We start from the raw sequence: 15,030 nt of genomic DNA, 5'->3' as shown, positions 1-15,030 counted from the left end.
CTTCAGGTACCTACTGGATAGACCCAAACCTTGGCTGTTCCTCAGACACCATTCAGGTCACCTGTAACTTCACCAGTGGTGGGCAGACGTGTCTCAGCCCCATCACCGTCTCCAAGGTACACACAGCTCAACCCCAGCATGGCATTTCCCATACACTGTTATGAAATATTTACCCAGGAGTGTGTCATCCCGGAGCACCACCACTGCCTGCTATGACAGAGCCCATTGGCTTCGCCTCGAGGCAGAATTGGTGTAGCTGTGACATTCAAGATTGCTCTCACGCAGCTTAAAACCATACCCAAGAGCGCTCTTGACTCTTGAAGACAAAACAGGGCTTTTCCAGCAGTGTTTGGTTAACCCATAACCCAAACAGAGGGCAGGAATTCTGCAAACACACTGCTCCCAAATGCTTTGTTGGATTATTTAATGTCCTGGTCACAAAGCGAGGTCAAGCTCCAACATCCAGCTTTCTAACTCCAGGGCTTTTATTGAGGAAGCTTCTGTAATAACAATAGCAGTATCAATACCGGTGTTCATCTGCAGATGAACTGAACCTGCCGCCTCGCTTCGTTGCAGGAGTGTGTCTGGAACTCCAAGTTTACATTATTATCCCTTACGGACCTGACTGCTCTCAATAAAGGAGCTGCTGTGTCCATAGGGAAACCGTCCACGTTGACTTGGCATCTGGCCTTAATGCCCATAGACCCGATCCGTCCCTGCACATCCAGAGCACAGGGACCACCTCTACTGTTACACCGTGCACTGACGCCCCAGCCCCGCTCCAGGGGTACCCCTAACACCTCTGTCCCGTTCACAGCTGGATTTCGACGTCGGCAGGGTGCAGATGAACTTCCTGCGGCTCCTGAGCTCGGAGGCGGTGCAGCACATCACCATCCACTGCCTCAACGCCTCCGTCTGGCGCGACGGCTCCTCCTCGGAGCCTACGGATAGCGCCGTGCGCTTCCGGGCCTGGAATGGGCAGGTGTTTGAGGCACGGGGGCAGCTCAGGCCGGAGGTGGCAGCGGATGACTGCAGGGTGAGTTGCTGCAAGAGAGGGGAGAGATGGAGATGTCGCGTTGAACCCATTCTGCACACAGCAAGGTTCAAGTTGTACCTGTGCTGCTTATTCCATCAAGAAGGGGGACGGGTCTAGTTTACCTGTTCACTGCTTTGTTTTTTCAGCCCAGGGTGCTAGAGCAGCTCCTGTTAAGTAGATAAGCCTTCAAATAGAAAGAGAAGTGTTCAGTTCCAGAGTTAAGTGGCATGTGTGTCAGCAGTTAGATGGTAGAAGGGGGAATTGCCCCTTGGATCTTGCCCGGAGTCAGTAGCTGTGTGTCTGTATTTGGGTTCACTTCATTAGGGGTTGTGTTTGGGGGGTACCATTTCAAGCTCAGTTTGACCTGCAAAAAGGATCCCCAAAATACTCTCTAATTCTCAACCCAAACGTCAGTCCCTTATCACCTGCAGGGCTTTTCTACCTTATACCTCAGAAACGCATCCCTTTCCAGCAGTGGGGTTGGAACTGGATGATCTTAAGGTCCTTTCCAACCCAAACCATTCTGTGATTCATACCCCAATTAAACAGCTCTTTCTCCGTCCCTCCGCCCTGCACAGATCAAGGATGGACGCTGGCATCGGACTCTCTTTTCCTTTCGGACACAGGACCCTCAGCAGCTGCCTATTGTCAACATCTACAACCTCCCTCCATCCGAGCCAGGAAAGCACTATCACCTCGAGGTCGGCCCCGTGTGCTTCCTTTGAACAAAGCCACAGAAACCTGGATCCAAGGCTTTGACCCCACGTTTGGCCTATGCGTTTACACAGGCTCTCCCACCTCTCTGCAGCAAGGACAGCGGGGCTGTGTCTTTCGGGTCAACTCTTGCTCTTAGCCTTTGGCTCAAGGTCTCAAAGAACCCGTGATCTACTGAACTCAGCAGGTTGTTGGAAGGAGGAGTAACAAGGGCGAAGGGGAAGCGGGTATCAGTCGGGATGCGAAGACGAAAAGGGATCCAGATGTTGCCAGCGGTTCCACACACAAAGCTTTTTCCATGACCAAAGAAAACAGAGAGAAACCTCAAGCAGCTCGCAGTGTGGGTTGTTTTGGGGGTTCCCCCCACCCTAAACCCCATTTGTTTTCCCTGGTTCCCGAGTTACCAAATGTTCTTGCCATTGAAAAGTGATTAAAAGGATAGAGCTTCCCTCTCAGAGCTTGTCGCCTTCTGGATGGCCACGTGCTGCATCAGGTCTCCCAGGCGGAGCTGCGAGTTGAATCTGGCTGCTCTGTGTACCGGAAGCATTTTGATGTGCAATATTAGAAAGAAACAAAATATATATATTATATTATTTAAAGCAAAAAAAAAAAAAGAAGAAAAAGAAAAGAGAAAAAAAATATATAATAAACTAGGTTCCTCCTTTCCACGTTTAACAGCATCCCTCCTCGTGCGCGGCATTGGGATGAGGGAGAGTCCCGAAGCCGAGTAGGGGGGAATGGAAGGAGGAGAGGGGAAGAGATTGGTGCTAAAACAAGAGAGAGAGGATGGGCTCGTCTGCTTTGTTTCTACCTCTCACTGTGAAATCTCTGGTGCTCTTAACAAAGTGTCTTGTTTTATATGTATGACTTTATTTAAAGTTGTGAAGGTGCTACAGTGTCTTGCCACAGACCCCCAGTAGAGAACCCCATGGGACCACCTCTCTACGAAGAGGGGATGAGGTGATGCTCCACAGCTAAATCAGGAAACAGCCACCTCTAAAGGGATCCTTTAGTCCCCATGGATGCCAAAAATCACTTGTTCAAAGGGTGTTTTCAAAGCAAATTCGATGATTTAACTTCTGGTTCAACAGCACTTCACTGCTTTGGGAGGGGAGTGAGGGCTGCAAGCCCTGAGCCTCAGAGAGAGCTGTATTTGAGTCCGGTTGTCATGCAACTCCCTCTGGTCTAAGCTCGTGTTCCCTGGTCTAAGGTCGTATTTAACCCTTCAGTCTGGCCCCTCTGTCAAGACTGCCGCGACGGTTCCTTGCTCCAGAACCCAGCCGGGCTTGGAGGGGTTTGGTTTTGTTAAGTTTTGTAGAAAATTTTAGTCTTTATATGTAAATTTGGAGGATTTTTTTTTTTGGTTGGTTTTTAAAGAGGTTAATTATGGTAATCTTTAATTCTATATAAGGAATAATATTGATGTAATCGGAGCCGTACTGTATCAGAAACGCTTCAGTGCCTGGATGGAGTTTTCGTGTCTCTTACGGACTATGGATTTTATTTTTCTGAGGAAAAAAAAAGAAGTTATTTGTGAGTCTCTTTGTGTATTCATTCCCCTTCTCTAACTACTGCCTGGTGGTGGCTTCCCAACAGCCATCAGAGAAGGCTAAACCAGATCTGCCCCATATACCTCACCCTCCTCGCAGCCCTGCCTTGGCTCAGGAATACCTCACCCTCGGGGCCGGCTCGCCCCGGTACCCCCAGGCTGAAATCACAGTCACTCACTGCCCGCTTGCTGCCTTCCCCTGCACACACACACAGAACCCCCCGGGGTTGTTCCTCTGTTGCCATCAGCTCCTGTTTGTTCTCATTAAAGTTTTTTTTTTTTTTCTATTTTTTCCCTTTTTCCTTTTTTTTTTTTTTTTTGGACTTTTAATAAATATTTAAAACTGAGGCAATGAAACGGGGCTGCTGTGGGTTTATTTGCTTCTTCGTGGGAAGATGAATGGGCAACGAGTGCAGAAAAACTCCACTCTTGAGCATGTTAACCTTGACAGCCCTGGGGAGCCCACAGCCCTCAGCAGGATGCTAAATGCAAGTGCACAAGGTCGGGATGCTGATGGCTCCCCACTGCTGTGCGTCACCGCACCACCCATAAAGAGCAGCTCTGCTCTGGAGCTGGGCTGGGTCAGCCTGGAGAAGAGAAGGCTCCTGAAGGGGAGACCTGAGAGCAGCTCCAGTGCCTGAAGGGGCTGCAGGAAAGCTGGAGAGGGGCTTGGGACAAGGGATGCAGGGACAGGCCAAGGGGAATGGCTTTAACCTGCCAGAGGGGAGACTGAGATGAGCTCTGAGGCAGAAGCTCTTCCCTGTGAGGGTGCTGAGGCGCTGGCACAGGGTGCCCAGAGAAGCTGTGGCTGCCCCATCCCTGGCAGTGTTCAAGGCCAGGTTGGACACAGGGGTCTGGAGCACCCTGCTCTAGTGGAAGCTTTAAGGACCCTTCTAACCCCAGCCAGTTGGGATTCCACGAGCTCAGTATCTAACAGCTGAAGCCTCATGGAACCTGTTTCCCTCTTCTGCAAAATTACTCAGATAACCATAAACCTCAAATTATATCCTGACAGCAGCAGGGAGCAAGAGGAGAAAGGAGAAAGAAAGAGAAAGCCGAGCTGATGCTTTTCACATGAAGCCCAAATCACATCTCATTGCTCCAAGCTGATTTGAAACCCATCTTCTCCTTGCTCCAGAGCCCCAGCCTCAGACTAAAGCCTTATCCCTGCCACCACAAGCACCACACACATTGGGGACAGCAGCAAAGCCCCTATGGGCTCAAGCTGGGGTAGAGGGACATTGGGTGACCCCTCACACCCCATCACACCACACACTATGGGAGCTGGCCCTGGGTTGCATCAGGGACAGCGGGAAGCGGCCGTGCTCTGTTTGCTCATCCCACACTGCTCCCCTTCCCGGCAGTGCTCCTGCAGCTGGGAGGGGGGGGCTGAGGGACACCCCCGGGCACTGTAGGGTGCTGGGTGCTGGGGCCAGGTCAGCATTGGCCTGACCCGTGTGAGCCGGTCACACACAGCTCCTGCGGGCAGGGACACAGCAAACACGGCCCGTGCATAAATCACTGCGCTCCATTGTGAGCGGGGTTGGAGCAAACACAAACCCCTTGAAGGGAGATCCTGCCTTTAAAGGTGGTGTAATGTCTTCATGCTGCTAAAAGCCCAAACCCACAGCATGGGTTGTTCCCTGCCTTGTGCCCCATCCCCAGACAGGGTTTGCTCAACAAGACCCTGTTGCTACCAGTTATTTTAGCTTGCTTGAATTACTTACAATAATTAATTACTCTAAGGTAAGTAATTTATCAGCTGTGTATGTTAACCGCATCCGCAGCCCAAAAGCCACTTTATCATTGCAGCACTAGGATGAGACAAGCAACAAGCACCACAAGGCTACCAGCACACAACAGGGAGCTCAGCTCCCAATTTTCACAGCTTAAGGGGTGCCATGAACGTGCTGGTGGGCTGGCATTGGCAGCACAGGACACTGGCACTGCTGGGAAGAGGAAGGAGATGGGGCAGAGGGTGTTTTGATTTTAAACAGTGCAGCTTAGCATCAGAAAACAGAGACTGGTTTGGGTTGGAAGGGACCTTAAAGCTCCTCCAGCTCCAACCCCTGCCACAGGCAGGGACACCTTCCACTAGAGCAGCTTGCTCCAAGCCCCTGTGTCCAACCTGGCCTTGAACACTGCCAGGGATGGGGCAGCCACAGCTTCTCTGGGCACCCTGTGCCAGCGCCTCAGCACCCTCCCAGGGAAGAGCTTCTGCCTCAGAGCTCATCTCAGTCTCCCCTCTGGCAGGTTAAAGCCATTCCCCTTGGCCTGTCCCTGCACCCCTTGTCCCAAGCCCCTCTCCAGGTTTCCTGCAGTCCCTTCAGGCACTGGAGCTGCTCTCAGGTCTCCCCTTCAGGATCCTTCTCTTCTCCAGGCTGGCTCCAGAGCAGAGCTGCTCCAGCCCTCATCATCTTTGGGACCTCTGTGCTCATCCCAGCAGCTCCAGGTCCTTCCCGTGCCAAGGTCTCCTCCCATCCCCAGCAGCACCCACATGGATGCAGACCCAAACCCCTGACATCCCCATGGGAGAGCAGCCGCCTCCAGCCCCACCATGGGTGTTTATGTGCCCCGTGGGGGAAAACCACATCCAGGGGCCGTTTGGACAAAGAGGCACCCACAAAACTGCAGTTTCCATGCCCCAAAGCCTGCACTGGTGCAAGCAGGGGTTGGGTTTTCCCCTCTTTTGCAGGTTCGGTTTCCTCCACGTGCTATTGCCTCATAGCTGAGCAAACAGCCCCGCAGCTGAACAAGCACATCAGGGCTGGCGATGGCCCCGTTTGCAGGTGCTGTATATAAGGGACAGAGCCAGGCAGCAGCCGCTCAGTGCAGGAGCCTCCTCTCATCCAGCCCAGCGATGCTGCCCGGCCTCATCTTCCTCCTGGGGCTGCCGCTCACCCTCGCAGCCCCAACTTGTGCCCCACTCATCCCGGTCACCTTCGACAATGCCACCATCCCTCGGGTAAGCACTGGTCCTTTCCTGTCAGCATCACTGGGTGCAGGGGGAGGTTACGGACCCAATTGACAGCTCAATGCTGATTTCCCTAACAAGAAGTCAAGCTCCTGCTGCCCGGGAGCACGGGAAGAGGTGAAGCCTTGCAGCTCTGCTCCCATAACCCCATGAGCAGGGCACCTGTGGGTGGCTCCTGCTTCCATGTCCCCACTCAAATCAGGCCGGGCAGCACCATCCCTCGTGTGCTGCCATTCTATTGTGAGCCCTTCGAGTGTCAGAGAGTCTCCATCCACAAAACCCTTCACTGCATGAGCAGGATTTAGTCCCTTGGGGATGTTTAATGGGAGGAAAGCAACGAGCACCAGGCACAGAGCAGAGGGGACAGCACTGCAGACACACGCTGGCCACCCAGAGAGCTGGAGCATCACTTGAGCAAGGAGGGCACAAACCCAAGGGCCCCTTACCCAGGCTGGATCCTACCTGGGGCAGTCACACACTGGGGCACAGCAGGGCTCAATGGATGCTTTTACTCCCACGGTGCTCAAGGATGAGCCCAGCAAGGACCCCCCCACCACCCCAAAGCAGCCCCATTCTGCTCCTCTCGGCAGCTCCTGGGACACTGGATCTACATCGCCGGTGCCTCCAGGTACCCGCCTCACCTGGAGGAGCTGAGAGCCCTGAAGCACGCAGCTTTCTCCTTCTCGCCCAGCAGCCACGAGGACGAGCTCGACGTCACTGAAATCATGCGGCTGTGAGGATGGGATTCACCCCTCAGCAGCATCCCCCATCCCCAAGGGTGGCTGGGGCCATCCCTCCCTCACAGACACGGGGCTGCGGAGCAGCCGTGCCCAAGTGTTTGGGTTCTGAACCCCTTGGGGAGGGCAGTTTGGGGGGAAGAATTTGTCCCATCTGAGCCCTCTGCCCTGCAGGAATGAGACGTGCCTGGAGAGGAACAGCAGCAAGGTCCTGGTCTTTCGGGACAACTCCACCTTGGCGCATGGTAAAGCCCCGGCTGCGATGGATGGGATGGGACATGGGGACCGTGACACAGCCACACCTTGCCCCCTGCCGCTTCTGCCCCACAGCGTTTGGCATCAGGCCCCTTTCCACCTAAAACCATGTCTGGAGGGGGTGGGAGGTTTCTTCCACCCCATGCAATGGGTACAGCAGTGCTTGGGGACCAGACTGGTCCCCATTGGGATGAGGATAAGGGGGGTGAGCAGCCCCAGCACGGGGTGATGCTCACCAGTGGGTGACCCCGCTCTCTCTGTGCCTTCCAGTCGATGGCCAAGTGTTTGCCATGGCCAAACTGATCCAAAGCGACAAGGACCTGCTGATCCTCAACCATCTCAATGATGACTTCCCAAGTCTGAGCCTCTCAGGTGAGCGGATGCTGCCCGGGGATCCCTGGGGCACATCCCTGGCCAGGGTCACATCAATGGGGATAGGCATCCCCAACCCTCACAAAGGGGTTCATTGATGGATGTGGGTATTCCCAGCCCTCGCAAGCAGAGCAAAAAGCCCCTTCTCCTCTGATATGTAGAGGGGTGGGCATGCAGAGAGCTCCCCATCTGCACTACAGGTACCACCAAGGAGCAAAGCACCCCCAAACCTCCCCTACTTCTCCCCCTTCCCCTTTTTGCCCCCATTTCTCCACAGCACGGACGTCCAACGTGAGCAAGGAGCAGTTGGAGGAGTTCAGATCCCACCTGCACTGCCTGGGCTTCACGGAGGAGGACATCTTCATCACCTCCGAGAAGGTACAAACCCATCCCCGGGGTGGGTGAGCACCAGCCCTGGACCAGCCCCTGCCATCGGATGGGATGGGGATACAGGGCGGGATGTGTGAGCAGTTCCCCACCACGGCACTAACTCCCTTCTCCTCCCCGAGCATCCACCTTGGTCATTCCTGATTCTTTGGGGCAAGGGGCAAGGATGGATGCTCTCTCCTATCCCACAGGATGCCTGTCCCCTGCCCTGGGAGAAGAAGGGTGAAGGAGATGCAGAGCCACAGCTGAAATAACCCCCATGGGCCACTCCATCCTCATCCTCCTGCGGTCCCTCCATGGGGACACCCCAGCTCAGCTCAGCCTCAGGACTTTCTGTTGAGGCTTTGGTTTTCCTCCTGGACGAAGCACCCGGTTCCCTGCTCTCTCCTGGACCCGCAATAAACCCGTGTTACAACAGCCTGCTGCATCCTCACTGGGACCATGGGACCCCTCCTGCCTGCCCTGCCCAGGATGCTGCACCTCCAACCCTACTGAGAGGGGTGACAAGACCCATACAAAACCCTGATCACGGCAGTGGGCACAGAGATGCTCATCCCTTCACCAGCCCCATGGCAGCACAGGATCCCCTTGGCCACCCCATCCGCTGGTTCCCCTCTACTATGGGGCACCAGGACGTGAGCACCCACCATCCAAACCCCTTGGGTCTCCTCCACGAGGACTCAATCAAGGTGCTTTTAGCACCTCAACATCCTGCCCTGAATTCTCAAGCTAAACCCTATGGGGCTCTGCCTGCACCAGGGGCTTGCACAGGGGGTGGTGTGACGTGGGGTGACATTGTGCTGTCCCTGGGTGTCTCTGAGCAGAAACAGGGGGAGAGATTGGGGGAAAACATCACCAAGGGCCAGAGTGAGGGTCCTGGGGAGGCTCCACATCGGAAGGGGAGAGGCAAATAGAAACGAAGGCGGGAGAGCAGGTCCTGCCCTGCATGGGGGCAGCAGCGGGATAGGGACAGGGACACCTTCCACTAGAGCAGCTTGCTCCAAGCCCCTGTGTCCAACCTGGCCTTGAACACTGCCAGGGATGGGGCAGCCACAGCTTCTCTGGGCACCCTGTGCCAGCGCCTCAGCACCCTCACAGGGAAGAGCTTCTGCCTCAGAGCTCATCTCAGTCTCCCCTATGCCAGGTTAAAGCAAAGTCCCCGTTAGGTGCCCATTGCATCACCAGCGCAGAGCTGAGCCCTCCCGTCCCGTCCCACCCCACAAGCAGACAAGCGAACCCGTCCGTGTGTCCTGGGCTCCTCGCTCTCAGGCAGCCACAGCCATGGCTCCCATCCTCATCCTCATCCTCACCTCGCTGCTGCCTGCAGCCGCCGTCCCCTGCGGAGCCCTGCGCCCCGACAACAGCACCGCAGCCAAGGTAGGAGGGAGCCGATCCCGGGGGATGCAGTGTGCTCCGCACAGCCTCCCTGCGCCGTGGGGAAGGGGAAACCTCCCTTTCCCCCCCTCTCACCTGGAGGGGAGCCTCAGCAGCACATCTGCAGCAACGGGAAGCGTTTGCTTCCCGAACACCTTGAGTCACGCAGTGCTCCCGCAGCAAATCCCAGCGGGGACCTCAAAGCAAGGAAAGCTGGGGGGGGTTTGGTTTTGGTGCGAGTCCCCTATGGCAGCACAGGGCACTGGGACGCCCGCATCCAGCACCATTCCCGATCCAATCCAGCCGTTCTCCCCCCATTTCCATTTGTTTGCGCAGGTTTCGCTTTGCTGCCAATGCAGGGCGAGAAGGGCAACGATCAGAGGTCGCAAACAGCAATGTACCACGGGAGGGTGCAAACCTCCCCCCTGCACACCCAAAGCCCTCACTGCGCTGCCCCTGTGTCCCTGCAGCTCCTGGGGACCTGGCTGTACGTGGCCGGGGCTGCCCAGTTCCCCCGGCACCTCCTGGAGATGCTGCTCATCGACCACGGATACCTCCACGTGGAGCCTGGTGCCGGCGAGCAGGAGCTGCCCATCACCCAGAGCGTGGCCGTGTAAGAGGCAGCCCCCGGTCCCTGCCCATCTCCTCTTATGCGCTGCAGTGATTTCAGCACGGGATACGAGCACGGCTCCATGGCTGCTCCTCCATCCCCATTCCTCCTCACCCTCTTTATTTAGATATAAGGAAGGGGTCTCTGCTCCCCGTTCCTGCATCACCCTCCTCCTGTTTCTCTCCCCAGGGGGGACCAATGTCTCACCAACAACTCCACCTACATGGAAATCACTGCCGGTAACACCACGCTGGTGAAGGAGGGTGAGCAGCACCGGTGGGGTTATCACCCAGCCTGGGGCTTGGATGGGATGAAACACCCAAAGGGCCCACGACCATGTTTTACATCATCCAACTCATTGCGTTCCTGGGTTGATTTGTCTGTTTGAATCCTCAGTGGATTCCAAATGCACACCCCCCCCCCAGGCCAGGGACACCCTGCCATCAAGCCACACTAAACCCTAGGAAGCAATGCCATGCCAGAACCCCTTAGGAGAAGAATGCCTCATTTATAAAGTTACCCCACAATCCCTCAGGGAAAGGGGGGAACATTTAAGGCAGGTTTAGTGAATCAATGTAGCCTCACGTTCTGAACTGTTCCCTCTTCACCGGGGACATGGGGTGAGCCATTTGGGGTGGGAATTGCAAGACCCCTGAGATACAGCTTGCACCAACCCTACCACCACATACCCCGAGCACCAATGGGTGATGCCATCAGCACATTGCAATGATGGGACAGGAGCTGATGACTTCGGCTCCTACACGTCCCAGACCCACATTGAAGAAGCACAATTCAAACCAAGAACAACTCGCCCTATACAGGACATTTGTCCTCACCCATTGCTAAGGGCTGGGTCTTGGCATTGCCCACCCTTGGGCTGGGTTGTATCGCTGCTCCAGCACTGAGCACCTGGATGCTGTGGCTGTTCCCAACCTGATGCTGCTCTCTCCAAGCCAAGACCCAGCAGACTGTGGGGACACTGATGAACCTCAGCTCTGAAGATGTTTTACTCATCCAGTACCAGCTGCAGAGGGAAAGGACGTACTCGGGGCTGTATCTCTATGGTACGCAAACTCCATCCTAACTTAGGGCTACTGTGGGACACCAAAACACACACATAGGATTATGAGCCAAAACCATGCAGCAGCTTGGCTTTGCCAACAGTGATTTCCCTGAGGCCGCCACTCCAGGGGTCACAGGAACATTGACAAACCCCTTTAAACCCCAAATCTCTTGGCAGAGCAAAAAGAGCAAGTTAAAGACAAAACCCACTGGCACCTTGAACATCCCAAGGCCAGGAAGCAAACACAATTCAGCATCGATAACGTTGTCAAATCTCAGTGTTTTCAAGCCAACCTTGCTTTTCCAGTACTTGCCTCCCAGGGCAGAGCACGTGGCTTTGCAGGGCAGGCAAAGCTGATCTGATCACAACCCCATAAAGCAGCATTGCAGGGCTTGATAAGGGTTCCCCTTGTCCTTCCAAGCTGCAAAGCTGTTGCTCAGGAGCCTGAAGGCACGTATAGAGAGCTGCCTCCATACTCAGTCCTTCCCAGTGGGAGCATCAGACTACTCTGCAACCCCTTTAAGCAGGCAGGACCAGAGCTGACTGGGGAGAGGGTCAAAAAGTGATGCCCCAATTGGTTTTGTTCCAGTATATTCACCTTGAGAGACCCCAATAGGGACCATAGGCACAGCAAGCAGCAGTGGGAGCATGGGGCAGGGATGCGGTGCAGAGGGACACACCGAGGCCTCTGGTCCATGTTTAATGCCTGGTAAATGCTTCTCCTTTTCCAGCCAGAAACCTGAGCATGAGCAGAGCACAACGGGAAGAGTTCGAGACCCAGGCCAAGTGCCTGGGGCTGAGTGAAGAGGGGATCGTGTATGCGCCATGGAGAAGGGTATGTGGCTGCTCATGGATGGGCAGAGCCAAGATCCCCAGTTATAGCTCCAGCCACCAAACCAGGCTCTTGGAGAGAGGTTTTTAAGGTGGTGGAAACGATTTAGGGGGCTAAATACACACAGTGCTGCTTCAGCAGTCATGGTGGGTTAAAATACACACACATGCAGCAATACGTGAATCCCCAAAGCAAATCCCAGCACTTGAGCATCTCCAGTGGGAAACCTGCCCCTGCAATGGGAAAAATAGCTAAAGGATGGGATTTGGGCCCTGAAATTCCTGATTTTGCCCCCCACAGCAAAGCCCCCCCCCCAGAGGCTGCAACCATGGGGCAGGAGGGGCTGGTGCCCTGCGTGGTCCCACTTCAGACAAAGGCACCATCACCCAAACCTCAGGCTGTTTCCAGGTTGGGGTTTGCTTTTCCTGCACCCCAGGGTGTGATGAGCAGGTTCCCAGCCTGGCTGGATGCTAATGGGGTTCAGGAAGACTGCACAAGCCAGTTCTCCTCCCACCCCAGCACAGAGGCTCCTTTTGGGCTTGGGGTCCAGCCCTGAGCTTCCAACCGCATGACAGCAGAGGCAACACCACCCAATCCCATAAAAACAGACCTTTTCCTTCATTTTTTCCATCAGAACATGAACTGCTTAACATTAATAGACTTTAACGGACATTAGTTAACATTAGACATAAACATTTAACATTAACTGGACCTTTGCAGCCTGATTTAGGGCATTTTATCCTACAAATGACCAGTCCCTGAGCAAGCTCCCTCTTACAAAGTGAAGGTGAAAAACATCCTACCTTTTCCTGTTCTCCATCTCCTCATCTCCATCAAGAGACTCTAAGCTTCCAGAGGTGCCCAAACCCCACTTGAAGCAGCCAGGCTGGACCCAACAAACCCCCCTTACCCCCAACCTCAAGAACCTGCTTTTAGCACTGTCCCTACGGGTCTAGGGGCAGAGGCAGAGATGAGATGCTCACAGTAGGGCAGGTCTCTCCATTATAGGCAATGGGCAGCACCTGGGAGCAGGACCCAGCTCCCTCAGGTTAACAGGAGGCAGCTGCTGAGCAGGAGGTTGCAGAAGCTTCTGGATCACATTTAAATCTGGACAAGTGAATGAAGCTGAGGGAAAGGGGGAATAAGCTCAAAGTGTTTGTCCTTAAAGCTCTGGTGCAATTGGAGTCAGCAGAGAAGGGGTTTGTGCCTGGCCAAAAGGCATCTGAGGAGTGAAATAAAACCAGTTAAATACAGAGATTTGGGGACCTTTATCGTCAGGGTGAAGGAGATGGATGCGAACAGAGCATCAGAGCTAACATACCGCTGCATTGGTCTGAGGCATCAGGAGAACTTCAACCACACTAATCCCAAGTGCTGGGGGAGCATGAGCTTTATATTGACTTCCTAAGAGGTCTGAACCCCAATTTCCTTCAGAGCACACTGAGCTCCCCCATAGCACAGCTTTGCCCCAGAATGGCACCATCAGCAGCCGGGCAAGTGTGTGCATGACTGGGGCAGCCCATGGCTTCTCTGGGTCCTCTTAGATGCATAATCAGATGAAAAGGAAATGCTTCTTTCTTCACTAAATTCCCTCCTGCTGGTGCACTGCCCATCACTTATCCTGTTATTGCTGTTCTGGAAGGAGCTGTGTCAAATGGAGGAGGTTGAGAAAGGAAACAACCCCTGGATGGAGCCCACATCTGCAGCCACTGCATCACCTCCTCCTGGTACCCGAGTGCTGCTGGGCACAGGGAACCGATCCCACATTGGGCAATAAATGTTTTCTTCAAACTCAATGTGCTTTGTTGCGGGATTCTGGATCGGAATCAGGGCTTGCAGGAGGAAATCAAACACTCACCTCACCTCCTGTGTCACTGGGCAAAGTCAGCCTTGAGCAACGGGGGACGGGACACGTGGAAGTGTTTTCTGCACTCAGTCCCTCCGCTTCGTACTAAGCTCTCTGGAAAAGCAGCAGTGCAGTGAAGCAGCGATGGAGGCGAACCAGAAGAGGGCAATCATTAACTGCTTTAAATGCGCCAAGCAATCGGTAGCTGGAATATAACTGGAATGTATGGAAGGCTCCAAACTTCAACTGTAGGCTGAGGGGAAGAGGAATTCTCTCAACAGCGGTTTGGCTGCCAGAAGGAGCCCAGCAGGGACAGAGATAATAGAATCCTAGAATGATTATTCCTGAATAATGATTATCCATATAACGAATAATATAATGAATATTCCTGCCCGAAGCCTTTGGATCAGGGAATTGCTCCCCAGTAATGTTTATCCATGGCAAGGTCTGTGATACAGCATGACAACACTGCCAAATGAGGGAGGGAGGGGGTGATAACCCAATGGAGGCAGGATTTTCATTTCCCAGAGGAAAAGGTCCCGTTTCCCCATTTCCCAGTAATCTCAGCAGCCTAGAGGTGAGAGGGTTCAAGTGCCAACACCCACACTGCTCTCTGTGCCCCCAATATACCCCACACTCATTGGGCACCTCACTCATCCCCTGTCACAGCCCCACAGGGACATAAGCACCGTCACTGTGCTTGTGAAGGGGGTTGATAAAGAGGCTGCTGTTGTGCATGTGGAGAGCAATTCAGTGTCGGCTCTAACCTCGTAATTAAGCACTGGAAATATCCCTTTTCCTTAAAAAGGAAGGAAAGGAGAAAAGCTGGAGGGGGTATGGTGAAGAGCCCTGCTCCTCCCTGTGCAGCAGCAGGGTGCCTGGCCCTGCGCAGTGCTCCAGCAATGAGGCTTTGGCTTGATGCCTGTGGCACAAATGAGTTTTACAATGTCAAATACAGCCAATTCCCTCAGTCTCAGGGCACAGGTACCCGGCCAGCCCTTGCTTCAGACACAGCTTTATCAGTCTGGGACATGAAACACAACTCCCCACCTCAAGGGACGAGGCACTAGAAGGGTAGGAGAGGGGATGCTGCCAGTCTTGAGGGCTGCCGAGTGCTCGATAAGCATATGAGCTGACACGGATGGAAAGCAGAGGCTCGTATTACCAAGCCTCAGACTTTAGGAGTAGATTTACAGCTGAATAAAAGCCTTGAATTACAGGAACCAAACTAAGCCAGCCTGGCCCCTGCAGCAGGTTTTGTTAACTTGATCAGAGGCCACT

The 15,030-nt window shown here is 54.2% G+C and overlaps 3 protein-coding genes across 3 annotated transcripts in view; all 3 read left to right on the top strand.

The window, feature by feature from the left end:
• Window positions 1-3,545, top strand: part of COL27A1 (collagen type XXVII alpha 1 chain) — a 151,734-nt gene extending 148,189 nt beyond the window's left edge. Inside the window, exons 59-61 of the mRNA XM_061477045.1 lie at window positions 7-116; window positions 818-1,036; window positions 1,615-3,545. Of these exons, the coding sequence (XP_061333029.1) occupies window positions 7-116; window positions 818-1,036; window positions 1,615-1,761 (476 nt within the window). The 3' untranslated portion in view covers window positions 1,762-3,545. The remainder of the gene's footprint in view (window positions 1-6; window positions 117-817; window positions 1,037-1,614) is intronic.
• A 2,512-nt stretch (window positions 3,546-6,057) lies between these two features.
• On the top strand, window positions 6,058-8,440 carry LOC133281253 (alpha-1-acid glycoprotein 1-like). The gene is made up of 6 exons (XM_061476596.1): window positions 6,058-6,264; window positions 6,864-7,006; window positions 7,185-7,255; window positions 7,536-7,637; window positions 7,915-8,015; window positions 8,216-8,440. Exons 1-6 carry the CDS (start codon window positions 6,073-6,075, stop codon window positions 8,276-8,278), a joined length of 672 nt encoding a protein of 223 aa, XP_061332580.1. The 5' UTR covers window positions 6,058-6,072; the 3' UTR covers window positions 8,279-8,440.
• An 817-nt stretch (window positions 8,441-9,257) lies between these two features.
• Window positions 9,258-13,699, top strand: LOC133281446 (alpha-1-acid glycoprotein 1-like). Its single transcript, XM_061477046.1, has 6 exons — window positions 9,258-9,401; window positions 9,869-10,011; window positions 10,198-10,271; window positions 10,962-11,072; window positions 11,803-11,906; window positions 13,546-13,699. The coding sequence occupies exons 1-6, from the start codon at window positions 9,306-9,308 to the stop codon at window positions 13,678-13,680; spliced, it is 663 nt and encodes a 220-aa protein (XP_061333030.1). The 5' UTR covers window positions 9,258-9,305; the 3' UTR covers window positions 13,681-13,699.
• Window positions 13,700-15,030: the final 1,331 nt, after the last annotated feature.

Source organism: Pezoporus flaviventris, unplaced genomic scaffold (genome assembly GCF_033815535.1).
Source record: "Pezoporus flaviventris isolate CSIRO_AGI_PZ_B2104156 unplaced genomic scaffold, CSIRO_AGI_Pfla_v1 ptg000097l, whole genome shotgun sequence".
In the NCBI taxonomy this organism is placed as follows: domain Eukaryota; kingdom Metazoa; phylum Chordata; class Aves; order Psittaciformes; family Psittacidae; genus Pezoporus; species Pezoporus flaviventris.
Note: the sequence above shows the minus strand (reverse complement) of the source record. Positions and strands in the feature narration are given on the sequence as shown.

What these genes read in the sequence shown, in the direction of transcription:
- LOC133281446 (XM_061477046.1), top strand. Translation starts at nt 9,306, where the DNA reads ATGGCTCCCATCCTCATCCTCATCCTCACCTCGCTGCTGCCTGCAGCC. An exon ending in CACCACGCTGGTGAAGGAGG is followed by an intron (nt 10,272 to 10,961) that starts GTGAGCAGCACC and finishes GCTCTCTCCAAG; the next exon opens with CCAAGACCCAGCAGACTGTG. An exon ending in TGTATGCGCCATGGAGAAGG is followed by an intron (nt 11,907 to 13,545) that starts GTATGTGGCTGC and finishes CTGTTCTGGAAG; the next exon opens with GAGCTGTGTCAAATGGAGGA.
- LOC133281253 (XM_061476596.1), top strand. Translation starts at nt 6,073, where the DNA reads ATGGCCCCGTTTGCAGGTGCTGTATATAAGGGACAGAGCCAGGCAGCA. An exon ending in CAACTCCACCTTGGCGCATG is followed by an intron (nt 7,256 to 7,535) that starts GTAAAGCCCCGG and finishes TGTGCCTTCCAG; the next exon opens with TCGATGGCCAAGTGTTTGCC. An exon ending in TCTTCATCACCTCCGAGAAG is followed by an intron (nt 8,016 to 8,215) that starts GTACAAACCCAT and finishes CCTATCCCACAG; the next exon opens with GATGCCTGTCCCCTGCCCTG.